At 39.6% G+C, this 20,221-nt stretch overlaps 1 protein-coding gene across 6 annotated transcripts in view; it reads right to left on the reverse strand.

The window, feature by feature from the left end:
• The window catches only part of LOC126267009 (TP53-binding protein 1-like), a 287,951-nt gene that overhangs the window by 101,268 nt on the left and 166,462 nt on the right, over positions 1–20,221 (reverse strand). For all 6 annotated transcript variants that reach the window (XM_049971777.1, XM_049971775.1, XM_049971780.1 and 3 more), the window contains one exon: positions 19,517–19,617. In XM_049971777.1, coding sequence (XP_049827734.1) covers positions 19,517–19,617 — 101 coding nt within the window. The remainder of the gene's footprint in view (positions 1–19,516; positions 19,618–20,221) is intronic.

Consider the following 20,221-nt stretch of genomic DNA (forward strand, 5'->3'; position numbering starts at 1 on the left):
AAACATGTAAAGTCCTCTTGAAACACACTTTATATATATGTAGTGTGTGTTTTTACAGAAATGTCCAAAAGAACAGAAACAATTTTTGATACAGCAACTATTATGAATTAAGACACACAGAGTGATAGACACTGGCTGCAGGCGGACACTGATTGAAATCACTGTGGAAAGTTGAAAATTTGTGCCGAACTGGGAGTCAAATACAGATCTCCTGCTTACTAGGCACATACTCTGAAAACTGAGCCATCCAGACACAGTGGTCACTGCAACTGCATGGACCAACATAGCACATTTCTCGACAGACCCACATTCTCCACTTACTTACACACTACTACTGTAGTGGCCTTGCGCACCACACTCAAACTCTTATGGGAGTGGGTGAAATGCAGCGAGTAATGTGGATAATGGGCAAAGGGCACTGGACTAGTAGTGTGTGGATAAGCTGAGAGTTTGGATCCAACAGGAGGCATGCTCGGGGAGTCGGTACAGTTGCAATGACCACTGTGTCTGGATGGCTCAGAGCATCTGCCTAGTTAGCAGAAGACCCGGGGTTCGACTCCTGGTCCAGCACAAATTTTTAACTTTCCCCAATGATTTCAATCAATGATCGTTCACAGCCAATGCCTGCCATTTTTGTGTCTTCTGGTCAAATACCCAGACAACAAAATAACTCTTTGCAGAAGGCCAATTCTATTAATAACAATAGTTATTACATCGACTTATTAGTTCTGGTGAAAGGCTAGTATTGAAAACTACTGAAACGAACAGAAACTAGGCTGTCAGGTGTCAACGTAATCCCAAATAATGACAAGTAGGTCAATTACTGTTTCTGGAGTTAAACACCAATCACTGGTAGTCAAGGTCCACAATGGTCAAGAGTTCATTGTAACCGCCAACAGGCTGGCCCCTTCTCGGTCAAGGACCTGCCTGGCAGAGCAGTGGTGCAGATGGCTGGTGGGCGTAGGAGCTTGGGCAAGATGTATTAAGGGCAAAGAAAAGTTATGACTAGAGTTCACAGTAAATATGTATGTAGCCGAAGTACTTCAGTTGTCTACAGAATTATTAACAGTCATTTTGTTGTGAATAAGGCAAATATGGATCAAATTGCTGTGCTCATATAAAAGCAACAATTGAAGAAAAGTTTAATAAGGCAGTTGCAGGAGCAGCAGTGTCTCATGGGGACGTAAAAATGCAAACCTATCTCTCTGTAGCAATTGATTCAAATCCATCAACTGTGGCAATGGCAGTTAATCCAGTAGTAGGTGCTTCCTTGAGTGATTTTATATGATCTTTTTCAGGAAAATGAAATGAAAATGTGCACACATTTCTTCAAAATATTAAAGGTACAGGTCATACATGTGCATGATCGCATGTGTTTCAACTGAATATTAAACAATGGAAAATCCAGAACAGAATAATTACAGTATTATGAAAATGGTATACTGCTACTCACCATACAGTGGTGATGTTGAGTCACAGACAGACACAACAAAACAACTGCTAGCAGCCTTTTCATTTCATTATGCCTGTCTAAAACTCAACATCTCCACTATATGTTGAGCAGCAAAAACTCAACATCTCCACTATATGGTGAGCATCAATCTATCCTTTTCAAAATACTGTCAACTGAATATTATTGAACTTAAATTGTCTGGTGATGCCAGCATTGAGTCAGTAGATTCACTTTGAAAGGCTTTCTCTTTTGTAACATTTGTGTGCGGATTAGTAGAACATTTCACAGACATAAAAAGTGTTAGTTTTTATCAGGATAAGGTACCCACATTGAACAAAATCCTGCTGAAGACTTTGAATCACTTGCAGACAGATTCCATGTGGTTTCTTGCCAGACATATATGTCAACAGAATGCCAAGAACGTTAATGACATCTTACTTCGTGAGGCAGTGGCCTACTCAACTGATGTCTTTTGTGAAGAGAGATTGATCCCAGAGTAAGAGGATGAAATCTAGTTCAAGGCCTTTACCTTACAAGAAGCATTACAGCTCGATCTGTTATTGAAGGAGGCAAACCAATTTCTAACAACTGCAAGAAATGGGACTGAAGTGTGCCATGTTTTCAAAACCAGCATCCAGTGTAATCGTTGCCTATGATCAAGATACTGTCCACACGAATGCCAAGTGCCGCATTTTGTGCATCTCAGAGAAGTAGGACATATGCAACAGGCATGCTCTAAGCTACAATACCAGTGAAATAGGAACTTGGTGAGTATTAGAGATAGCCACAGAGGAAATAACATAGGCCAAAATTTGAGAAATGAGTCAGGTGACGGACTATTCTCCGCCCCAGGATCTCATTGAGTTTGGTTAATCTGGTGAGGAGCCAAGGATTAGAAAAGGTGGGAAATGTGAAGTCGATCAGAAAATTTGATGATAAAAAAGCGAAGATAGTTTTTGATAGCAGAGTGCAGGTGAGTTTATTATTCACCCCGCTTAGCAACGAGCATACCTTGCGGTGGCCTTGCTAACGTCCGTGTGGAATGCAAAGTGAAATAATACTCTCTGTAGCCTTGTGGGAGATTAAATGCTGACTGATAAGGAAAATTTGCACTTACAGTGGAAGTCATGGAAAAATCCAGAATCTGGTGAGCACCAAGGGAGTGATTTCCTGTGCTGTACTTGTGATGCTGCTGGTTTTAGTTTGTGTACTGTTGACCAATAATTCCTATTTGGCAGTGACAGTACAGTAAATGCATCTGAGAACATAGGAAAGGGTCCGTCCTACTATTCTCAGAAGACTGATTCACTTCAGTGCTTAAGTCAACTGAATGCAAAACATTACGTGGTGGAATGGGAAGGAGTCTTTGGGCAAAGTTTGAATCTTAATTCCCTATGCACTCAGTTATTCTGGTACATCAAACCTCCAAGAACTAGTCATTGGTGAGTTACAAGTATATGTGAAAAGAAGTATAGATCAACCAGTTGTACTGAAAGAAGAAATATTTTTCTTGGTTAGTACTGACAATTTTGGCAGGACAGACTTCATGATACTCAAGGGAACAATTTTAGAAAGTACACAAGAGTTACTGGAAATGAAATGTGGGATAGGTTGATGCATCAACATCTACATCCATACTCCGCAAGCCACCTGATGGTGTGTGGCGGAGGGTACCCTGAGTACCTCTATCGGTTCTCCCTTCTATTCCAGTCTCGTATTGTTCATGGAAAGAAGGATTGTCGACATGATTCTGTGTGGGCTCTAATCTCTCTGATTTTATCCTTACGGTCTCTTCAAAAGATATACATAGGAGGGAGCAAAATACTGCACGTGACTCTTCAGTGAAGGTAAGTTCTCGAAACTTTAACAAAAGCCCGTACCGAGCTACTGAGCGTCTCTCCTGCTTCCACTGAATCTCAGTCTGGCATCTGCTTTACCGACGATCAACTTTATATGATCATTTCATTATAAATCACTCCTAATGCCTACTCCCAGATAATTTATGGAATTAACTGCTTCCAGTTGCTGACCAGCTATTTTGTAGCTAAATGATAAGGGATCTATCTTTCTATGTATTCACAGCACATTACACTTGTCTACATTGACATTCAATTGCCATTCCCTGCACCATGCGTAAATTCGCTGCAGAACCTCCTCCATTTCAGTACAATTTTCCATTGTTACAACCTCTCGATACACCACATCATCATCCGCAAAAAGCCTCAGTGAACTTCCGATGTCATCCACCAGGTCATTTATGTAAATTGTGAATAGCAACGGTCCTATGACACTCCTCTGCGGCACACCTGAAATCACTCTTACTTCGGAAGACTTCTCTCCATTCAGAATGACATGCTGCATTCTGTTATCTAGGAACTCCTCATCCAATCGCACAATTGGTCTGATAGTCCATATGCTATTACTTTGTTCATTAAACGACTGTGGGGAACTGTATCGAACGCCTTGCAGAAGTCGAAAAACACGGCATCTACCTGTGAACCCGTGTCTATGGCCCTCTGAGTCTCGTGGACGAATAGCGCGTGCTGGGTTTCACATGACTGTCCTGTTCGAAACCCATGCTGATTCCTACAGACTAGATTTCTAGTCTCCAGAAAAGTCATTATACTCGAACATAATATGTGTTCCAAACTTCTACAACTGATGGACGTTAGAGATATAGGTCTATAGTTCTGCACATCTGTTCGACGTCCCTTCTTGGGAACGGAGATGACCTGTGCCCTTTTCCAATCCTTTGGAATGCTACGCTCTTCTAGAGACCTACGGTACACCGCTGCAAGAAGGGGGGCAAGTTCCTTCGCGTACTCTGTGTAAAATCAAACTGGTATTCCATCAGGACCAGCGGCCTTTCCTCTTTTGAGCTATTTTAATTGTTTCTCTATCCCTCTGTCGTCTACTTCGATATCTACCATTTTGTCATCTGTGCGACAATCTAGAGAAGGAACTACAGTGCAGTCTTCCTCTGTGAAACAGCTTTGGAAGAAGACATTTAGTATTTTGGTCTTTAGTCTGTCATCCTATGTTTCAGTACCATTTTGGTCACAGAGTGTCTGGACATTTTGTTTTGATCCACATACCGCTTTGACGTAAGACCAAAATTTCTTAGGATTTTCTGCCAAGTCAGTACATAGAACTTTAGTTTCGAATTCATTGAACGCCTCTTGCATAGCCCTCCTCACACTACATTTCGCTTCACATAATTTTTGTTTGTCTGCAAGGCTTTGGCTATGTTTATGTTTGCTGTGAAGTTCCTTTGCTTCTGCAGCAGTTTTCTAACTCAGTTGTTGTACCAAGGTGGCTTTTCTCCATCTCTTACGATCTTGCTTGGCACATTCTCATCTAACGCATATTGTACGATGGTTTTGAACTTTGTCCACTGATCCTCAACACTATCTGTCCTTGAGACAAAACTTTTGTGTTGAGCCCCGTCAGGTACTCTGTAATCTGCTTATTGTCACTTTTGCTAAACAGAAAAATCTTCCTACCTTTTTTAGTATTTCTATTTACGGCTGGAATCATCGATGCAGTAACCGCTTTATGATCACTGATTCCTTGTTCTGCATTAACTGTTTCAAATAGTTCAGGTCTGTTTGTCACCAGAAGGTCTAATATGTTATCGCCACGAGTCGGTTCTCTGTTTAACTGCTCAAGGTAGTTTTCAGATAAAGCACTTTAAAAAATTTCACTTGATTCTTTGTCCCTGCCACCCGTTATGTCTCCCAGTCTATATCCGGCAAATTGATTCTTTGTCCCTGCCACCCGTTATGAACGTTTGAGTCTCCCAGTCTATATCAGTCTATATCCGGCAAATTAAAATCTCCACCCAGAACTATAACATGGTGGGGAAATCTACTCGAAATATTTTCCAAATTATTCTTCAGGTGCTCAGCCACAACAGCTGCTGAGCCCGGGGGCCTATAGAGACATCCAATTACCATGTCTGAGCCTGCTTTAACCGTGACCTTCAACCAAATCATTTCACATTTCGGATCTCCGTCAATTTCCTTTGATGCTATTGCACTTCTTATAGCTATAAACACGCCTCCCCCTTCACTGTCCAGCCTGTCTCTGAGGTATACATTCCAATCTGAGTTTAGGATTTCATTGCTGTTTACGTCTGGTTTCTGCCAACTTTCTGTCCCTAGTACTATATGGGCGTTGTGACCATTTATTAATGAGAGCAGTTCTGGGACCATTCTATAGACGCTCCTGCAGTTTACTATTAGCACATTAATATTGTTATTTCCTGTTGCATTTTGCCTACTCCTACCTTTCCATGTCTCAGGAGGCGTGTTGTCGGGCCAAGGGAGGGAATTCTCTAACCTAAAAAACCCCCTTGTGCAATCCACATGTACTCCGCTACACTTGTAGCTGCTTCCGGCGTTTAGTGCACGCCTGACCTATTCAGGGGGACCCTATATTTCTCCACCCGATAGCGGAGGTCGAGAAATGCATCTGCCTGAGAAGGATAGAAGTTTGTTGTATTCGGTACTTGAGGAGATTAGGACAGTCTTTGAATAACAGAGGGATCTGCTTGCTACCAGTTTGACTCACCATGAGAGTCCCACCAGATGTGCTAGACCAATCAGTCAAAAACCATATAGAATTCCACATTATTAGCAACCTGTGGTTGAACAAAGCATTAAAAACAGATGGAAGCAGGGATAATAAAACAGTTGTGCACAGTTTCTGGTCTTCGCCTGTTGTCTTCATCCCAAAACAGACGTTAAGATGGAGAAAAAGCTTACTGAAATGAGCTTACATGCAAGCTTTGAATAAAGTAACAATTCTCATATCACTTCCCAAGAATAGACGATATATTGGTCCATTTAGGCAATTGCCAATATTTCACAATGCTAGACATGGCTATCACCAAATACCCCTCACCCCTTCAGATTGTGAGAAAACTGCATCTGTAATACCATCAGCGACCTATCCATACCTGAGGATGCTTTTTGGATTACAAAATGCACCTGTGGCATTCCAAACAGTTTGTGAATTTATTGCTGAGGAGACTGAAACCTTCAGTGTGCCTATGTAACCTCATGACATTATTGAGTTATCCAATTCCCTAGAGGAACATGCACAATGATTAAGAGACCTACTTTCACATACACGAATTGCTTAGCTCCACCTGAAATGGGAGAGCTGCAAATATTCAGAGCCACAGGTTAATTATTTGGGCCACATAAATTTGGGTGATGGGGTTCAACCTGATCCACGATTAACTGATGCAACAAAGACATCTCTTTCCCTCATAACATAAAAGAATTACCGTCCTTTCTGGGTTTGGCAAACTATTTCTATTATTTTGTGCAGAACACATCACCATTGCCAAAACTCTTACCAAATTGTTAAAGAAAGTAGTACTATTTATATGGACCACTGAGTGTGAAACAGCAATGGTTATGTTAAAAGGAATCCTAACATAAACACCTATTTTGGCCTACCCTGATTTTGAAAAGCCCATCATACTCTCGTGTGATGCCAGCGATTTTGCAATTGGGTGTCTTCTTCATCAAGTACATGAAGAATTTGAATGAACCACTGGGTATGAGTCCAGGCAATTAAATCAAGCCGAAATCAACCACAGAACAACAGAGAAGGATCTATTAGCTCTGGCGCATGGCATGAACTACTTTAAATATTACTTATATGAGAGAACGTTTACTGTTGTGACTGATCATGCCAGCTTAATGTGCCTGTTGAACCTCAAGTGCTCTAGTAGCAGACTGTATAAGTAGTCCCTTAGTTGAGTGAGTAATTATTAATCAGTAACGTACAGCCAGGAAAGTTCCATCAAAATGCTGACACCTTCATTAAATCGAAAAATTCAGTGTATACTTGCTGACAAAGTCCTGATTGCTGAACCAGAGAAAGAACAGCACGAAGATGAAGAATGCAAGAAATCTGCAGCATCCTCAGACTTCAAGGTTGTTGATAAAATCCTTAATCATAAAACACCCCAAGGCAGTTGGCTGGTTATTCTGAAATCCATTAGAGAAAGTTACACGACACATGACAGTATACAAGCACGCTACATTCATAAGAAGGCAATAACTTACAATTGGCCTCACAGTTCTGGTGGCCTACTCGTAAAACGGACATCAAAAGTTATGTAAGGTCTTGCTTCCGGTGTCCACAAAGGACACGATATGTAAAACCAAAAATTATATTTCAGAATCTTAGACATCACTACGCATTTGAAATTATTGCCCTTGACGTCATGAGACCATTCGCGATTTCAACTCAAAATATCAAATATGTTTTATCATTCATTGATCACTTATTTCATTTCTTAATTATGGTGCCTCTGGCAGACACGACTGCGTAAATGGTCACCAAAACTTTCATGACATCTTATTTTACTGCACTGAAGCCCTAAAGCCATTATAACAAATCACAGCAGTAACTTGTCATCATCTATTTTCACGAACGTTTACAAATTATTAAAAATCAAGAAATGGCAAACTACCCTCTTCCAGCCAAAAAGTAATGGCTGTGTAGAGCATGTCCATAAGTCTATTTGCTGTTGTATTATGTGGGTCAAAGTTGTACAGACTGAGACACATTGTTCCAGTTCATCTTGTCTTTGTATAATGCGAAAGAGCATAAATCAATCAGCTGCACTCAATTCGAGGTGGTATACAGATGCAAAAATCCATTTACCATTCAAACTAGACAAGTTGTCACCAGATATTGATGCTCCAGTGGTAAAACAGCTGTTCCCATGGTTGAGAGCTGTTTGGAAACAGGTAGAGAAAAATCAATGCAGTTGTTGTCTTTAGGCAAAGTACCACGTAAAAAAAAGTGACAGATCCCGATTATTTTATCAGCCTGAGAAAACTGGGGAAGGTCTAAAAAGTTCACACCTCCCTGGGATTACCGCTGCCAGACTGAGTAGTCGTGCTGCACTTTGACTGGCTGCAACTTTACCAGGGATGACATGGCAGTCATGGACAGGAATTGGCCAACACAGCGCTTCAGATCCGTCGGGCCAGCCACGCATACCAAACCAGCATCCTAGTAGGCAGTGCACTGTTAAGCATCAGTACAGTCTACAGTTGACATCTTCCAATCGAGTTCATAGTAAGGACTGAATGGCTACCAAGTGTTTAGTAAACAGATTAAGATAGTTATTGATAGCTGCCAGAAGTGCTAACATATTAAATTTACAATATAACCCCGCTTTTATGTTCCCAGAATTAACGTTTTCCCACCGTTTACATCATTTTTTTATAATTCTCACAATGTTAATTTGCACCCAATTTTGCGTCAACATATTTATAATTTTCCTGTGTTTTACGCATTACGAAGAAATGTTTCTGGAGGTAAAAATGACCCTTGCAGCATGCTGACTGTCCAGTAGTATTTACAAATATTACGTGGTTAAGTTTCTTGACACCAGGGCACACTACTCGACAGATCTGATCCTGTAAACATGTAAAAGGTGGAACAATTTGTGGCTTATCTTCCGCTGCTCCAAGCACTACTTGGCGGGTGGGAGTAACCAGTTACATTCGAATAAAGATTCATATCTAATCACAACCATTTCCAAACTTTCTCTAATGCGCAAATGCAGTTTCGTGATTGTTGTGGTCATCATGACATATTTGTTGAAGAATATTTAGCATGTTTCTGCATTTGGCCACTTGTGGCGTTAGTTGACACCATCATTCACTCTGCGACTTGCGTTGGTCAAATATTTTTCGTTTGAACAAAGCACCCGTTATATATTTTTTTCCTGCTGAGCTAAAAGTGTTTTGAGAATTTATTCTCGTTGTCGAGTATTTTTACGTATGTATTTTTTGTGACGTTACATAAACAAACAATGTGACTGATAGTTTTGTGTGTGTGTGTGTGTGTGTGTGTGTGTGTGGTTTTCCACATAACTGAGAAGGAACAGTAAGCGATAACCTCAAAAAGACGACTACAGTGCAAGGAACACAGAATAACACATATTCAAACACCACACAAAACACGTATGTACATATTTGAACTTGACAATGAGAAAAAATTTCTTGAAACACGTCATGCTAAGCATGAAAAAATATGTAGGTAGTACAGTATTTCATTATTTAAATAATGAATGACAGCTGCAGTCTTTCAAAAACATTGATTATGACATATGAAACTGAGTCAAATGTTCCTACTTCCCAGACAGTTTTCAGTTCCAGTTACATCAGCGTTTTTTATTAGATAATACACCTCTATTAGATAATAAACAAGTCCCTGACAATCTATTGATGTCTGTTATGTACCTATATCATACGTAAAGTGCGAAAATGCAAAGGGGTATCCTATACGTAACTTTTACAGATTATAACGTTATTTCCCACATTTTACATTTTCCTGTAGTTTACACCATGTTTATGAAGTTTCTTGAAAAGTGTAAAAATGAGGTTTCACTGTATTTGATTAATGATAAATATATTTTTTTTAAATTAATGATTAATATATACATGATTAAAATGATGTGTTGTTCACTCTGACCATAGTTTTCATGTGCACTGAATAAAAGTTGCAAATGGGGTGGACAGCCATCTCAATGATAAAGTTAAGTTATGATGTGTTAACAGAAGTAACCTGTCATGAGGAGGATGATGATACGGCAGCTTTTTGTGTTCTTGTGATTTCTTCGTATCTTCTGAGACAAATATTTGTGTAATACAACATCTTCTGGGTATCCATTACTTTCCTTTCCCTCAGGAAAGTACATACATTTCCATGGGACTTCATGATGATCTAGAATCATGAGCTACTTGGAGTCAAACTCTTGACTCATCATCATCATCATCATCATCATCACCCATTATAACCAGCTAATTTCTTCCCGCTGCAGTGTAATCTTGACAAAAGTTTTAATCTGCCAAGAAGTTTCAAAAGGGAAATCGCATGACTGCTTAGTGACACAATTTTCCTATTCTGGTGCATTTTCACATACGCATTGGACACCTTCCACATCCTACCAGCAACCTGATTATAGTATACCTATTCTCTTTTTAAAAATATGTTTCTCACTAAGCCACAACCAATAGTTCCTATATTTAGATACTGTTGATCACTTCTGCTTTATAGAGAGTGGTCAAAAACAGTCCGAAAAGCTTGTAACGGTGTTGCAAGAAATGTTGCGTTGAGAAGTAATTGTTAAAAAAAAAAATCAATACCCTGCACCATTTTCAAGTTAATTAACACTGAAGTTAGCCAATCACATCATTGCACCCACTGCACGCTCAGATTCAAGCAGCCCATTTCAGACTGTGTCATCAAATGTCTGGATTCCTAAAACCGAAAAAGAGAGTGATACAAAAACTGGACATGGGTCGGTAGTAAGGCTCTTACGCAAGACAAAGGTTGAGCAGTACATGTACAAGCTTCATTCAAACAAAACCGGGTCAGTGCGTCTATCTTTGCCTTACACGTAAGGTGGCACCAAGTAACTGCGGGTATGGTGGTGCCATCTATTGGTAGAGAGACTGACGCGTACGCACCATTTGATGTTGCATAGCAACAGTGTGGTTTCACGCCAAAGAGGAGATGACCACAGAAGTTATCGACCACTACTGAACATACAGGCGAGTAAGCAGGAACAACGAGGAGTGATTTGATTTTTGGCAATGGAGGGAGTTAGGCCGTCAAAAGTATCAATGGGTGAAGGCTGTGTACGATGAGTACAATCTCAGTCATTCAAGTGTTGTGGAATGGCGCAAACGATTCCTTGAGGGACGCGAGTCACTAGAAGATGATGCTCGTCCTGGTCAGGTTCATCAGTTGTAGAAGTGAATGCTTTAGTCTTGGATAACGGCAGAATCACTGTAGACAAGATCCATTGGTTGCTGGGTATTAGCATGGCCACACACCATAATCCATGAACACTTGAAGTTTTGAAAAATCTGTGCACAGTGGGTTCCCCACCAACTGACTGCCGAACAGCGCAAAACTCGAATGGCGCTTTCTTTGAGTCATCTGCTACATTATCATGAGGAGGAATACAGCTTTCTCTTGTGTATTGTCACAGGTGAAACATGGTGTCACCATCTTGAACTGGAAAGCAAGCATCAGAGCAAGCAGTGGAGATATGCGACTTCACCACCTCCAAAGAAATCAAAGGCCATGCACACCAGTTCTGGTAAGGTCATGATGTCCTCCTTTTTTGACCACAAGGGCCCATTGCTTGTCGAGTTCCTTGAACAGGGTACCACCATCAATGCCCAGTGTTACCAAGCCACTTTACAGAATCTTAGATGAAACACCAAGTCGAAACGCCAAGGCAAGTTGTCCAATAGTGTCATCCTCCTGCATGACAATGTCCGCCCACACATGGCCAATGCCATCAAGACGACATTGCAGAAGTTTCAGTGGGAAAATGCTGGAACATCCATCGTGTAACTTTCTAAGCTTGGACCTCTAAAACAAGCTATTCGCAGACATCGATTCGCAACGCACGACGAAGTGTATGACTGAGTCCAGGCCTGGATCTGACAGCAGCCTACTAGCTTCTTCAAGGATGGAATTGACCAGCGAGTGTCTCAATGGGATAAATGTGCCAACAGTTTTGGCCACTATTTTTGAGTATGTGTACTGTGTATAACTACATTTTTGAGTTAACAAAATCATTAGTGTTACTTTACACTAGTGACTGGGTTTAATTTGAATGCCCCTTCAATGCTAGTTAACTCAGAAATGGCACAATATATCAATTTTTTCTTAACAATTATTTCTCAGCATAACCTACCCTGCAACACGCAACACTCTTACAAGCTTTTCAGACTGTTTCTGAACACCTCTGATATTAATCAACCTTTTACCTGTGGCTTTGCCCACATACGCATTCAATATACATACTGAATATACCCCCCCCCCCCTGTGTGCACCTCTTCCTCCCTCTGTCTGTCCATTTCAACCTCACATCTCCATCTCCCCCCCCACCCCACCCCCCACCCAAACAGCTCTGTCCATCCCTGCCTTTATCCATCTCAACCTGTCCCCGCCATGCTCATCAGTACATGTAGCCCCTGCAATACAGTTCAATAAAGCAGACCAATACTACTCCCACAACACACCTGTGGGGCCCAGGAAACCTCTTCTTGCTCCTGCAAAGAATGGTTGGTTTGACAGGCAGTTCCCACACAACATGTCCCTTAAATTAGCTGATTGAGAATGCCCACACTGGCACACCCAAGTGTCACTCATCACTGCCGCACTTCTGCATCTTGTCCCAGCTCAGCTCTTCTGCTGTTCTTACACACTCTTCTGCTGTTACCAGCAACCATCAACTCTTATTTAATGTCACATGTTTTCTATTTATGAAGTTAACACCTCTGAGAGCAACCTGACCTGCTGCGAAAACTAGCAAATTCTACCAATGGTGAATTAATCGCTTGTTTAGAACAGTCATGAAACAAAGGGCAACTCTCACTGGAAGAAGCAATTCCCTACACCACAGAGTTGCCCTGCCTAATCTCTGTACTGAAGGAAACTATAGCCTCCAAGGGTACATAGACCATGGTGTGTAACTGTGTATAATTAACCCAATACTGGTTGTGCTTACCTATGTGCAAACTGCTTATACACAGGATGACTCACCTAAAACTTGCACTGCAAATACTGTGTAAGTGGAAAGTGCTATTGACATGTGGTTTTCAGAGAAGAGATTGGTAGTCAGGGGCTCATACCGTTAGCCAATTAACATACTGTAAAATACTTAAAAAGTGTATTTTTTATATGAACATACACTTTTTAAATGGAACAATATCTATTGATATTTACAGACTAGTACGGTAAATTAGAATGTCAGTGATGTTTGTTGTGGGATTCTAGTGGGAATCGTTTATGAGATACCGTATTTCGAAAAGTTACCACACTAACACTTATACAATACCTGTGGTAGCATACACTAAAGAACAACACAAGTGCATACACTAGTTATGTGGATTCTGACCAAAAACCACAACTGATCATCACAAGTTGTATTCAAAATGACCACTGGCAGTGGAAATACACGCTTCCAGTCTGGCATGGAACGACCGCTGCACACATGCTAGCATTTCAGTGAAGATGTCCAAGCAACCTGCAGTAATGCATTGTTGCACATCATCAGAGGTATTTCTTTAAAGTCAGTACTGCCATTAGTGCCATTATCAAGTGTAATGTTATACAGTGCCTAAGATGGCATACTGTCATATTTAAAATAAATATTCAATAAGTTTTTAAAATAAATGTAACACTGCAAATAAAAAACAGTCTAATGGCAGTACTGACTTTAAAGAAATATGTTATGACTGTGGCTCCACATTATGAAAAAATTATCATCAGAGGTAATTGGTATGTCTTTGTAGATAGCATCTTTCAGTTTTCCCCACAGATAAATGTCTACAAGAATGGGCCCGCCATGGTACCGATCCTCTATGTCCAATCCAATGATTTGAAAACAATTTATGAAGACCTGCTGTAGTACTTCATGTACTATGGGCTGATCATCCGTCATGTTGACACCATAGATTCATCTTAGTCTGCAGAGGAACAACATCTAGCATCTATGGAAGATGGTGCATTAGGAAGCTGAAATACTTATGCACATTCAGTGTTTCGTCTATGAAAAATGGGCCTATGAGCTGATGAAGCACTATCCCACACCACACATTTGCACTCCATAGAGTCTTACATTTCACCCGACGAAGCAATGTGGATTGTCAACAGACGAATAGAGCATGTGTCAATAGTTTACCAGACCATGATACATAAATGTGGCTTCATCACTAAGTAAGACACATGATGCATCTGGAGTATCCCTTCTTAATACCCATGTGCAGAAGCTAACACAATTCTCCTACTCAGTTCCATGCAGTGCTTGATAGAGAGAGATATGATAGGTATATAAACAATGTCAACGAAGAATGCACAGGACACTTGCCTGACTCATGCCACTTCCTTATATGATTGTGTGAGATCTAATGTTCAGGTCAACTGCAACAGCAGAAACTACTTTAATTTCACCTTCTTCTGTCTTCACTTATTCCCTTCAGTTAAGTTGTCTAGTTGTTACTCTACCACTTTTACATAACAGGTTGAAAAGGTTGACAAACAACTGCCACGATTGGTGACATCTATTTGAATACCTTCCCGCATACACCATACAAGAACAAATTGCATTCTTCCTACACCCTCCATATACCATGAGCTTGTCAGCTTTTCCTGCATTGGTAAATCCCATGGCCCACTCACGATCTATTGCTTGTATTGTTGCACATTAATTGACTATCAAGTCACCATGTACTCAAGGAATACACAAGAACACTGTAAGCAAATACAAAAATACTGTACCTAACCACTATGCAGTTTGAGTGGCACAAACATGACATTTTTTAAACAACTCACATTCAAATCCTGCACAAACACCACTGACATTTTAATTTGTTGTACTTTCAGTTCGTTTATGTCACAAGGCATTGTTCCATTTAAAAATTGTTTTTGCATAAAAATACACTTTCTGTGTATTATTACAATCTGTTCATTGGCTAATAATACAAGCCCCTGAATACCAATCCACCACGTGAAAACAGCACATTAATGGCAGTTTCCGTTTCTGCAATATTTGCGATGTAAGATTTAAGTGATTCACTCTATATATTATATATGTTACTGGAACAAATGTAAAAGATTTGTAAAATGTGGCACCAAATTTCAATTTTTCCAAGAATGTCAGCAGTTGTATTTCAAAAATATATTTTCATTGAACAGTTTATTTTGGGATCTTACTAACATATGTTTATCTGTGTTAAGGACCAGACTGTGCTGCATTACCTGCATGAGCAAGCGCCATTTCACTTGTGTACCAATTTGAGAAATGTTGTTGTTGTTGTTGTTGTTGTTGTCTTCAGTCCTGAGACTGGTTTGATTTAGCTCTCCATGCTACTCTATCCTGTGCAAGCTGCTTCATCTCCCAGTAACTACTGCAACCTACATCCTTCTGAATCTGCTTAGTGTATTCATCTCTTGGTCTCCCTCTACGATTTTTACCCTCCACGCTGCCCTCCAATGCTAAATTTGTGATCCCTTGATGTCTCAAAACATGTCCTACCAACCGATCCCTTCTCCTAGTCAAGTTGTGCCACAAACTTCGCTTCTCCCCAATCCTATTCAATACCTCCTCATTAGTTACGTGATCTAACCATCTAATCTTCAGCATTCTTCTGTAGCACCACATTTCGAAAGCTTCTATTCTCTTCTTATCCAAACTAGTTATCGTCCATGTTTCACTTCCATTCATGGCTACACTCCAAACAAATACTTTCAGAAACGACTTCCTGATACATAAATCTATATTCGATGTTAACAAATTTCTCTTCTTCAGAAACGCAACCACCAACGGCAAGGTCCATGACTATTAAATTTTCGTCTCCCTTCACTACCTGAATAATTTCTTTTATCTCAACATACATTTCATCAATTTCTTCATCATCTGCAGAGCTAGTTGGCATATAAACTTGTACTACTGTAGTAGGTGTGGGCTTTGTGTCTATCTTGGCCACAATAATGCGTTCACTATGCTGTTTGTAGTAGCTTACCTGCATTCTTATTTTTTTATTCACTATTAAACCTACTCCTGCATTACCCCTATTTGATTTTGTATTTATAACCCTGTATTCACCTGACCAAAAGTCTTGTTCCTCCTGCCACCGAACTTCACTAATTCCCACTATATCTATCTTTAACCTATCCATTTCCCTTTTTAAATTTTCTAACCTACCTGCCCGATTAAGGGATCTGACATTCCACGATCCGATCCGTAGAACGCCAGTTTTCTTTCTCCCGATAACGACGTCCTCCTGAGTAGTCCTCGCCCGGAGATCCGAATGGGGGACTATTTTACCTCCGGAATATTTTACCCAAGAGGACGCCATCATTATTTAATCATACAGTAAAGCTGCATGTTCTCGGGAAAAATTACGGCTGTAGTTGTGGTTGCACCTATGGTACGGCCATCTGTATCGCTGAGGCACGCAAGCCTCCCCACCAACGGCAAGGTCCATGGTTCATGGTTCATTTGAGAAATAGGTATGCTTAAAAACACACACACAGTAAGGAAGAAGTCCAAGCTAGCATTATCTGATCTACTTATCCCCATCCTCCCACATTTTTTCTGTATGTTATGTTTACCTTCTGTGTCCTTGACTGCGCATAATGCTTATACACAGGTACCTAGATATGTTCTACTAATTTCATATTTATATTAACTTTAGTCCAGCTGACGACTTTTATTTCTCCATAAATGTGCTTCCTACAATGTCCCATTGCTGAATAGATCAGTTCTATGTAATTCTTATTCAGGATTGGTGCTTGTGAATATGAGTAACTAGAGGAGTTTATCATCGCTATTATGAAATCGGCAGTAGAAAATGTCTCCCCTTTTATCGGTTAAGTTCTGAAGATAAGATTGATCATTTTGCTACACTTTCCAAGACATAAAAGATATCAGTCTAATGCTCACTTGTTTTCATGAAGTAGTTAATTTAGTACCTAGTAAAGTACTGTAAGTATATAGCTATTTAGACACCTTAGCATTTGACAATGCAATGAATTAAGTAAATTTAGTTTGAATTAAGTAAATTTAGTTTATGCCAATTTCTCACATTGCCCAGGAAGATAGATAAACCACGTAACTTTAATTTTGTTATTGCTATTCTTAAAGCAACAATATGTTGTCACTTCAACCTCAAAGCAAACCAGAGCAAACCACTGCAATTAATCTTAATTTATAACTACACAGTATCAATTAAGAATTTTAAATTATAATGTGCCATAGCTCCCACTCACCTGTGGGATGAGAATGTAGACCTTCCTAGTTACTGTGTTCACACTAGTCACACGAGCTTCAGCTCAGCTTCATGTGCCTACCAGCCAGTACCAGCTTGGCGGTTACTCTGTCCTGTCTACTGCCTCTTTCACGTGTGCCACAGCCATTGCTTATCAGAATGTCGATCACATAAATGTTACTGCTATTGTTATGTTTGTGGCCTTTGAAAATTGCCTAATGTAATGTAATCTCTTTAAATTTTTCTTCTTCTTTAATAATCCCTCCCTTAGTTATAAACCTCCAGTCATAGCAAAATCACCATGTCACATGAATCTTTGTGAAGAGGGAAGAATGTACGGCATATAATTATTATTAAGTATTGTAACAGCCTCAGTATTTTCGATCTTTTTTCTGAGGCTGTGGGAGGGAGGCAAGGGCCCATGCAAACATACCAACAGTGCTGATGCCGCAGTGCCAATCCTGATGTTGCAGGGTTCTGAAATGACCAATGAGCTTTCACCAATCCGACAGGGCGAGTTTTACCCTAGTTGGCCTTGGTAATAGTCAAATTGACCTTGGAGAGACTTAAGTTTTCTGCAATGCCTTCCCATATATAGGACCTCTACGTCACTTCTTTCCAATAAATCACTTCTGCATCATTTATACCTTCATCTTATTAGCCTCAAATACACCCTGCACCCCTAGCTTAGCCATTCCGTACAGAGGTTATCCACATGAATACTAAAAGGGATCTAAAAATTTCAGATATCTGATAAATCATACAAATCTAAAGGCTATCAATTCAACGAAATATCTAGTAATAACAATAACAAACAACTTAAACTGGAACGATCATGTAGGTAATATTGCGGAGAAGAGGAACCAAAGACTGTATTTTATTTGTTGAACACTTCCAAGATGCAACAAATCCACTAAAGGGACTGTTACCGTATCACTGTGCGGTAGGGGATCCTGACCAGACCGGATTGACGGACAACACTGAAGAAGTTCAAAAAAGGCTTGTTTTGTATTATCACAAAACAGGGGAGAGAGCACCATGGAAATGATATACAAATTGGAGTGGTAACCATTCAAACGAAGCTGTTTTTTCTTGCAGTGAGATCTTTCACAAAATTTCAATCTACAACTTTTTCCTTCAAATGTGTAAATATTTTGTTGATGCCCACTTACAAAAGGAACATCAAAATAAAATAAGAGAAATCATCATAATAAAATAGAACAAATTTAAAAGTTTGGTTTTCCAATGCCCTGTTTGAGAATGGAACAGTAGAAAACAGTGTGAAAGTGGTTCAATTAACCTTTTGCCAGGCACTTAAGTGTGAACTGCAAGAATAGTCATGTCGATGTAGACTACCAGATCCTGAATACTTGCCTTCTTAGCGCTAAGCAATTATCATGTGTTTGAGTTCATCAACCAGTCATTCTAGTGAATCTTTTCCAAATAGATTTTTGGCATCAGTAAAACAATAACACTTGTAGTGATGCAATGGAGAAGACTAACTGAACTGTAAATATTCCAAGACTAAAATAATTTCTGATTACAACTCACAATTTTGGGAAAAAACACATGAAGATTATAGATTGAGATAGCTGTTGATAACATCAACCAGCTTTTCTTAAATTTGAGAGCAGTGGCTAAGAAATAAGCTAACTCAGTTGCTCCATAAAAAACATTTTCCGAGAAACAATATTTCATTTTGAAAGGATATTTATTATACAGTAATTTTTAACAAGGAAAATCAGGATATGATTGTGTAAGGTGGTAAAAATTATATGTTGGGTCTTTTTTAACAATTCATCTTACTTCTACTTTTATGGGACACTGCAATCTTACTCTAAATTCATTAGTCTAAAGCCCTGTGACTTTTTCAGTTATGAAGGGCACTGTCACACTCTGCTGACAACCCTCAAACTGAACACTAAATCGCAACAATGAATTCTGCATGAAACCACAAAGGAATCAAGTTATCAGTATATCTATGAGCATTTGCGGAAAGAAACACTGTACTGGCTGCAAAAGCATTTTTAATAAAAATGTTATGTTTAACATTTAAGAGTACAACTTCAACTTTGTCTTTTATTGATGAACAGAACTCAGCAACATTCAACAATTGTTTAATACACTTGATTTAGGCAAGCACTAAAAATTCCTAGTGATTAATTCACAGCAGGATACAAGTTATAAAATCCAAAAATTAAATTTAGGAGAACACGTTTACCATGCATACCTTGTAACACTTCCTGGAGAAGTATTTTTAGAATCAAGCATTGGTGTGCCAGAAGAGGTTTCTGTTGTTGTCGAATGAGTCATTCCCTCAGCAACATCACACTGAAACACAACAAGAGCACACTTCTAAATAAAAAATGATATTGCATCAGTAACAGTACATGCAGCCCAAAACAAGCACCAATCCTTCATGTCCTTGGCCATGAACATTGTTTCTCCTAGAGATAAGCACTGTTTTACCTGCTAATTAATGCTCATACATTATGTATTTCCTACTGACTCATAAACATTTTATGATGATGATAAAATATCTATAACTGTAAATACACAGCAGCAGTAACAGGCCAATACCTATCTCACAACTGAAGCGCTAAGAATAACAGTCATAATGGACGAAAATGTTGTCAGTTATCAGTTTCCTGTTTTTCTACTTTTTGCTCCTGTCTCGTATGCTTGCCTTTCATATCCTTCATTCCAAACTTGTATACTCTATAAATCATCAATATTCCTCATGTCGTCTCTTACTGGTCCACTTCTTTTTATCATAATACTAACTCAGGCAAAGGTAGGAATGATCATATTAGGATGGCAATAAGAACTGTGTTGTCATCTGAGGCACTGGTCTTGGGATAAAAAGCTTAATCCTGTCATGCAGTAAGTCAGGCTGACGGCAGGAACAACTGAATAGAAACAATCAACTCACTCG

This window comes from Schistocerca gregaria, chromosome 4 (genome assembly GCF_023897955.1).
Source record: "Schistocerca gregaria isolate iqSchGreg1 chromosome 4, iqSchGreg1.2, whole genome shotgun sequence".
Taxonomy (NCBI): domain Eukaryota; kingdom Metazoa; phylum Arthropoda; class Insecta; order Orthoptera; family Acrididae; genus Schistocerca; species Schistocerca gregaria.